Below are 8,698 nucleotides of genomic sequence, written 5' to 3'. Positions count from 1 at the left end.
GATCAATGATATTGACACGATAGTGAGGAGGTAATACTTTTGACTTAGAACTATGAACCACTAAGGCCACAAATAAGGAACCTCATCCCCTTATTATAAAGTTGAAGTTCAAATTTATGAGTACATTGATTCAATGAAAGCACAAGCCCTCAATCCCAATGACCTCTAAGTAAAGACGAGACCACCACCACCACCACCACCACCATTAACTAAATTGCATCACAATTATTAAAAGGTGTTTAACTAAATTGCTTTCCCGATCATCATCATTAAAAGTTATTTGAGATTGTTTTTGCTAGATGGACAAATATATTAAAAAATGACAAATTTTCTTTTGGGCTCTATTTCCAATAAATGTAAACTTTTTAAGTTATCAATAATATTGACACTAGAGTGAGGAGGTAACACTTTTGACTTAGAACTATGAACCACTAAGGCCACAAATAAGGAACCTCATCCCCTTATTATAAAGTTGAAGTTCAAATTTGCGAGTACAATGATTCAATGAAAGCACAAGCCCTCGACCCCAATGATCTCTAAGTAAAGGCGACACAACCACCACCACCTAATAAACACACCATGAACCCCAATAGCTAAATTGTATAACAATTATTAAAAGATGTTTAACTGAATTGCTTTCATGATCATCATCATTAAAAGTTATTTAAAATTGTTTTTGCTAGAGGGACAAATATATTAAAAAATGACAAATTTTCTTTTAGGCTCCATTTCCAATAAATGTAAATGTGGGCACTTAGAATTTTTCGCATCCTCTCTTCAAGATAAAATATTGATTCACCTCATAGAAACAACATCACAATGTAACATAAAATTTTGTTTAAGCGCACATATAGGGGTCCCTGCTCTTGGGCTTCGGGAGATTAGGGATTCCCTGTTTCCCGTGGCCCGTCTACCACAGACTGCCAAAGCCTAAAACCAGCCGTTTTCAACGGTCACAACATTGGCCAGATTGAAATGAAAATGGCCCCACTCATTTCAGTCTTGTATTTAATCTGCACGTTCAGATTGTCCTTTACATGTCCCTCGATCGCCACCGTTCATTTCTGCTATCACAGCAATATCTGTCCGTCAATTTCATACATTCCATAGATTACACAAATTAATCTCTGCTTGAAAACCTGCAAAACGCAGTGGTAAAGTGTTTTCTCCAGCAGTTGATGCTGGTGATGTAAAATTCTTGGTCTGAGCGTCCGAAGCGCAAGTGTGTTTTTGTGGGTAGTGAGGAAAAAACCTTTTGTTTACGCTATTAGTTGATGTTGGGGTCTGTTTAAAGCTTCTTATTATTTGCTCTAATGATTTGGCAAAACGAAGTCCCTGAACCATCTCATAAGTAGGGGACAGGCCGTGTATATAGTGTCATATACTCAGTGGGTATATCATTGCAGAGTCATATACTCAGGGAGTATATCATTGCAGAGCTTGGTGATCACTTAATCATGGCAGCTAAGATGATGGGTATCACTCTTTTTGTTGTTTGGCTCTCATTCTCTGGCTTCTTCTCATGCTCTGGTATGCTTATGACCATGAACTCTGAAATATTGTTTCATCGCTTTATTCATTGCAACTCTTGAGAAAGAAAGAGTTATGCATGTGTTATAGTGGCTCTGCAAATGGCAGATTGTCCCTATTAGTTGTGATACTGATGATTTTTTGCATGTTTTTGCAGAAGGCAGGGTGAACGATACCTTCAATGAGACTGATGCTACTATTGCTTCAGCAGAAGCTAGTTTTTTTCTGGGAAATGATACAAGTGCAACTACTCCACCTAGTCCTACAAGTAGTGGAACAAGTACAACATGGTGTGTGGCTAAGAACAATGTAGATGATACAACACTGCAGGTGGCCCTTGACTATGCATGTGGACTTGGAGGTGCAGATTGTGCTAATGTACAGCAGGGAGGGGTCTGCTTTGAGCCTGATAATGTGCAGTCTCATGCTTCCTATGCTTTTAATAGCTATTACAATAAGAATGGCATGCTTCCAGGGACTTGTGACTTTGGTGGCAGTGCAGCTCTTACTCAACTGGATCCAAGTGAGTTCAAATGCTTTGTTTTGTACTCTCTTCACTCATGGCTTTTGAAGCTTTTGTGGTTTGTGGGTTCTGTTTAATGAGGAAGAACACTGTTTTTTTGAGTTTTTTTCATTCCTTTTATGTCATCTCTGTATGATGTACGTTTGATTATGCTCTCAGGATTAAGTGAATAAGTTATTTTCTATTTAGTGGAAGGGTTTAATAAGGTCTAATGGGTGTTCGGTCTATTGGTAAAGTTAGAATGATTCTGGATGAGTCTACCAGAGATCAAGTAGTTTTCCTTAGTGCAAAGCTCTGACGCCAAAAAAAATGTCCTATCCTTGGCAAGAGGTTTCAAGATATTAGATTACTAAATGTTTCTATGGTAACCCTTGCTGCTCTTAAGCTTCGGACCTCTGCTAAACTGCTTGGGACGAATGAACCCTTCATTTAAAAAAAATGCTAATTAGAAATCAAGCCTGTCTTGTAAACCTAGATGAGGGTTTTTGCGTCAAGAAGCACCATAGGAATGAGTTAGTTACTCCATATCAGATATTTTTATGGGTTGATTATTCTTATCTTGAGCTACTGGGTACACATTTGGATGAATCCTTCATTGGTTTTGCTTAATGCAGAAAAGAACATCCTTTATTGGTAAACAGAGGGTGATGGATTTTCCTACAAATGTTTGATAATACCAGGATCTTTATTTTGCATGCTGTACTAAAATGTCTTAAAACCCAGTGCTCATTCCCAGAAAACAGAAACATGTACCCAATGTGAGCATTTAAACTATGATTGATATAATTAAGGAGCAGAGGATTGTGGGTTTTTTCAATTACATAGTTTTATTCTTGCAGATTTAATATGCTAGCACAAAAAATGTGTTCTAACTTCTACTCTTTGCCTAGAAAATAGAAATATGTACTAAATCTAGTGAGCATTGATGAATATAATTAAGCAGCAGGTATATATAGACATTCTTTTGTTAGGGTTTCACTAAGAAAACCCATCCAACTGAGGGGTGGGATTTTAATTTCTCAAGTACCCATACTTCAATAAGGGGAATTGTCATTACTTCCTGTACTCGTCAATAAAGATTATTACAAACTAATTGACTCTTTTCTCTGCATTTTATTGAAACAGGTCATGGAAGTTGCGTTTTTGAGACAGGGTAAATCCACAAACCAACCCATCAATGAATTCTACTCTACAGTACAAGTACTTTTAATTTCCATTCAGTTCTAATTCATGTTTTCAATGTATTACAGAAGCACAACTTCCATTCTCAATGGCACCGTTCCAGGAAGTGGGGGGTCATCAAGTACAGGAGGAGTAGCAAACATGTCAAGATCTCTAAAGGGACCGGCAGTATTTATGATTCCATCAATCTTCATAATTATATCTCTTGTTGCTGTAATGTTGGGTGAGAGTATTTAATAAGGTGGCACCCAGTTAGTGTACTATTATTAAGGATGCATGATATTGACTTGTGTGATCTGTAGTTCTCCTAATATTGGAAGATTAAGAGTTATTTTACCCTAACCATTCCCTTCTGGTAATGGAAAATTTAGGTCAGCAGTGGGTTAAAAGGAATGTATTGTTCCCAAAATTTTGATTATACTAAAAGCTCTCTATTACTATATTTATTTAAATATTTGGAGGAATTTTTATAGCAGAAACAAAGATAAGATCTGAGTTAAGTTAGTAAAGAATATTTTTTTTCTTATTGGGTATTTTGAAATTTTGACGATGAGTTATAGAATATGATACAAAATAGTGATAGAAATCTTTTGATAGAGAGTCCCAATGGAATCTAAAAGCTCTCAATTTTAATTGATATGAATAAAAAAGTCCTTGAGCTCAGCATGCTCTTTTGTATAAGTTTGATTGTTCGAGTTCAGCATTTTTTTGGTATAATTTGATGGTTCAAGGTCAACATGTTTTTTTGTATAAGTTTGATGGTTCATAAAAGCCTTCGATTGTGATATTGCTATCAAGATTTAAGTGTGTGATTTTGAGTCAAACTTATTGACCCATGTTTCATGAGTAGTGCTTCAACATGAATCCATCTCTCATGAGAGTAAATGGAACACTTAGCACTCATTAGATCTAGGTGATGCTCACAAGGGTGAAGCGTTGGGACTTCCCAAGAGGTTACCCATCCCAATACTACTCCAGCCTGGGTGCGCTTAACTGCGAAGTTTATTCCATGGTTAAACCCAAAGCTTGCAACCCCATTTGCAAAATCTTCATCAAGTGTTGTGCCTTATGAACCATTCATTAGAAAGCCCCTTAAGCTCATCAATTGATAAGTAGGAGATAATTTCCACAGCAAGTTAGAGTGTGATATTGCTATCAGGGTTTAACTGTGATTTTGAGTCAAACTCATTGACCCATGTTTCATGAGTAGTGATTCAACATGAATCCATGTCTTATGAGAATAAATGGAACACTCAACACTCTTTGGATCTAGGCAATGCTCATAGGGGTGAAGCACTGAGACTTCTTGAGAGGTCACCCATCCCAATACTACTCTAGCCGAAGCGTGCTTAACTACGAAGTTGTCTCCATGGATAAATTCAAAGCTTGCAACCCCATTTGCAAAATCTTCACCGAGTGTTGTGCCTTATGAACCATTCATTAGAAATCTCCTTAAGCTCATAAATTGATGAGCAGGAGATAATTTCCACAGCAATTGAAATTGTGATATTGCTATTAGGATTTAATTGTGTGATTTTGAGTCAAACTCATTGACCCATGTTTCATGAGTAGTGATTCAATATGAATCCATCTTTAATGAGAATAAACGAAACACTTAGCACTCGTTGGATCTAGGTGATGCTCACAGGGGTGAAGCACTAGAACTTCCCGGAGGGTCACACATCCCAGTACTACTCCAGCCTGAGTGCTCTTAACTACAAACTGAAAGCTTGCAACCTCATTTGCAAAATTTTCATGAAGTTTTGTGCCTTATGAAGCATTCATGAGAAAGCCCCTTAAGTTCATCAATTGATAAGTAGGAGATAATTTCCACATCTAGTCAAATTGTGATATTGCTATTAGGATTTAACTGTGTGATTTTGAGTCAAACTTGTTGACCCATGTTTCATGAGTAGTGATTCAACATGAGTTCATCTCTCATGAGAATAAATGGAACACTTAGCACTCATTGGATTTAGGTGATGCTCACAGGGGTAAAGCACCAGGACTTCTCAGGAGGTCACCCATCCCAGTGTTACTCCTGAATGCGTTTAACTACATAATTTCTTGATAAGTAGGAGATAATTTCCACAAGAAGTCAAATTGTGATATTAATATTAAGATTTAATTGTTGACCCATGTTTCATGAGTAGTGATTCAACATGAGTTCATCTCTCATGAGAATAAATGGAACACTTAGCACTCATTGGATCTAGGTGATGCTCATAGGGGTAAAGCACCAGGACTTCTCGGGAGGTCACCCATCCCAGTATTACTCTTGAATGCATTTAACTACATAATTTCTTGATAAGTAGGAGATAATTTCCACAACAAGTCGAATTGTGATATTAATATTAAGATTTAACTGTGTGATTTTTGAGTCAAACTCATTGACCCATGTTTCATGAGTAGTGATTCAACATGAATCCATCTCTCATGAGAATAAATGGAACACTTAGCACTCATTGGGTTGCAAGCTTTGGGTTTAACCATGGAGGAAATTTCGTAGTTAAGCGCGCTTAGGCTGGAGTAGTACTGGGACGGGTGACCTCTCGGGAAGTCTCGGTGCTTCACCCCTGTGAGCATCACCTAGATCCAATGAGTGCTAAGTGTTTCATTTATTCTCATGAGAGATGGATTCATGTTGAATCACTACTCATGAAACATAGGTCAATGAATTTGACTCAAAAATCAGAGAGTAAAATCCTGATATTAATATGACTACATAATTTCTTCCATGATTCAGCTTCTTGTTTAGACTTCCCATTGAGTTTTTTAGCTCCTTGTTTTAAGTAATATTTGCTATCATGTTTTTTATCTTGTATTTCCTTGTGAACTGCTATTTTTTATTTAAAGTTTAGAGTTGACCTTTTTAGCTCCTTGTTATGTGTAATATTCGCTATCATATTTTTAATCTTGCAATTCCTGATGGTTCAATAAAATAATCAATATGAATAAAAATCCAATATTTTTCAACCTTCTCATCATAAAAATCAAATTGTGATATTGGATAATCTGCATGAAATCTGAAATGCAATTGTGCAAGAGTGAAATGTGATTTTATTTGGTTGAGCACGACGGCAGAACTGACAGGAGTCGAGCAAAACTTTAGTGCACGCCTCACAAGATCACTATATTATTGAAGTCGAATGAACTTGGGTCATGTGTCTTATGGTTGGGAATTTTAGGTACTTAGGGAATATATACGTTGCAAGTTTACTACGAGATTTGTGCATTTCGAGTTGATTGTACGGTGGTGACAGAAATGAATCACACGAGTACTTTCATCTGATCAGAACGCCATGCTGATAATAACAAAACTATTTGTTTTTCATTATTATCATTTTAAATGCGTATGTTTTCTCACAGGCTTTTTAGCTTTTTACTCTTGTATTTTAGTGGTTGTAAGGCCACTGTTGTTGTTGACCTCTGTATTTGTTCCAGGCTTCAGCTTTTTTTAGCTGGTGTGATTTTAACAAGTGGGCTTTCCAATTACTCACTGAAAAATCAGTACCCACATAATAATTAAGAGTATATTAGAATGTTTTACATGTATTATAAAAGTGAATTATTTGGAAAAGTTTGAAAGCATATTCATATATTAATAATGTGAGGTTCCAATTACTCTATTAAAAATCAGTGCATAATAATTAAAAGTAAATTGGAATGTTCTACATGTATCAAAAGTGATTTGGAAAAGTTTGAAAGAGGCTTATAAGTTTTGTACCAATTTGCTGGATGAACATTTATTCAGTGAGTATATAGTAGTTCTACAAATGTTGCATTATCAATGGGACATTCATGCGTATGATTTACACCAGATTTTTTTTAATTGAAATTAATTTTGAATTATTTTTTAAATTTTGAGTTTGATAGAATGAATGTTATATATATATATATATATATATATATATATATATATATATATATATATATATATATATATATATTAGAGTTTTTAGTTTATGGAATTTGTTATGTAAGATATTTTTACATCATTATTTCGGATCACGCTATGACTATTGTACTAAGAAAATGGGCATAATGAAAAGTTTCTAACAAAATAATAGTCATTGATAAGGATCATTATTTTCCACAAGTTAAATTTGTGATATGCTATTAGGATTTAATTGAGTAGTTTTTGAGTCAAACTCATTGACCTAAGTATCATGAGTAGTGATCCACACACAAATCCATCTCTCATGAAAATAAATGGAATACTTAGCCCTCATTAGATTTGGGGGATGCTCACAAAGGTGAAGCATCGGGACTTCCTGGGAGGTCACCCATCCAAGTACTACTCCTGCTTGAGTGTGCTTAACGACATAGTTTCCTCCATGGTTAAACTTGCTATGCTTGCAACCTCATTTAACCATGGAAGAAACTTTGTAGTTAAACATGCTTGAGTTGGAGTAGTACTGGGATGGGTGACCTCCCAGGAAGTCCCAATGTGGTGCAGGAGTTGGAGATGATCCCAAGAAATATTTTAATTATTTAATGTAATTCCATATAATGGAAGCAATGGTAATGCCTAAAGGCAATAAATGTAAACTTGTCAAGAAAGTGCAAAACTATAAGTTGTAATATTGCAAAAAGTTCAAAAAGGGTAAAGAGAATGTAAAAATTTGGTTGGGAAGTTGTAAACCACCAATGAGCCTATAAAAACTTATGTATGGTCGAACTAAATAATAATGGAAGGAAATATTTACATTTGAAACAAACTTGGAGTGATCCTAAGTTGTGGTTTTGATTGTTTTTTCAATTTTGTGTTGGTTCCAGGTCTTGTACAACTATGTATCGACTGAAAACCATGTATAATCTATAGATTTGGTTAGTAGGGTTAATAAACTTCATTTTGGTTTTGGTTTGGAGTGATTCTGTGGAGAAATGAATAACTTATGAGTATTTTGGTAAAGTCTTGTTTGCAGATTTGGGATTCCTCGACAATGGTCATGTTGCAACACTTGATACTGACATATATGGAAGAGTTACGCACTCTAAATGGATTTATTGGAAATATATGTGAATCTAGTTTTGTTTCCATTTTGTTTGAGTCATTTTCATTGAGATTTGTGTAAGTTATACATTTCTTAGTGAAAACTGGTTTTTTAAAATCTTCAATGGAGTAGCAGGCACATATTTGCATGAATTGTAATGATTTATGGGTTGGAAGATTCAATGTATTACATATTTGGAAACTAAACTCAATAATTATTATTGTGAAATTGGTTTGGGATCAATTGGTTTTGTATTATGAAAGATATGGGATGCCCTAGGAAGGGTTACTGGTTATGTTTCTGGTTTATGACAGAGAAAATGGGTCTCGATACAGAGACCATCACTTGTAATTGGTTTATTAAAAGGGTCCTAGATTTGGATATGAGTTATTAAAAATAGTTTTTAATTAGTCCTCCAAAGGGTTTGGAAAGAAACCACCAGAAACAAAAGTTATGAATAATATAC

At 35.3% G+C, this 8,698-nt stretch overlaps 1 protein-coding gene across 1 annotated transcript; it reads left to right on the top strand.

The window, feature by feature from the left end:
- The first annotated feature begins 847 nt into the window (after positions 1-847).
- LOC149549647 (glucan endo-1,3-beta-glucosidase 12-like) lies at positions 848-3,687 on the top strand. Its single transcript, XM_089792955.1, has 4 exons — positions 848-1,530; positions 1,688-2,053; positions 3,179-3,206; positions 3,304-3,687. Exons 1-4 carry the CDS (start codon positions 1,458-1,460, stop codon positions 3,470-3,472), a joined length of 636 nt encoding a protein of 211 aa, XP_089649081.1. The 5' UTR covers positions 848-1,457; the 3' UTR covers positions 3,473-3,687.
- The last annotated feature ends 5,011 nt before the right edge of the window (positions 3,688-8,698 follow it).

This window comes from Cupressus sempervirens, chromosome 7 (genome assembly GCF_028749045.1).
Source record: "Cupressus sempervirens isolate cs-2001-9-10 chromosome 7, ASM2874904v1, whole genome shotgun sequence".
NCBI classification, from domain to species: Eukaryota; Viridiplantae; Streptophyta; class Pinopsida; order Cupressales; family Cupressaceae; genus Cupressus; species Cupressus sempervirens.
Note: the sequence above shows the minus strand (reverse complement) of the source record. Positions and strands in the feature narration are given on the sequence as shown.

What these genes read in the sequence shown, in the direction of transcription:
- LOC149549647 (XM_089792955.1), top strand. Translation starts at nt 1,458, where the DNA reads ATGGCAGCTAAGATGATGGGTATCACTCTTTTTGTTGTTTGGCTCTCA. An exon ending in TCTTACTCAACTGGATCCAA is followed by an intron (nt 2,054 to 3,178) that starts GTGAGTTCAAAT and finishes TTATTGAAACAG; the next exon opens with GTCATGGAAGTTGCGTTTTT. An exon ending in AGTTGCGTTTTTGAGACAGG is followed by an intron (nt 3,207 to 3,303) that starts GTAAATCCACAA and finishes AATGTATTACAG; the next exon opens with AAGCACAACTTCCATTCTCA.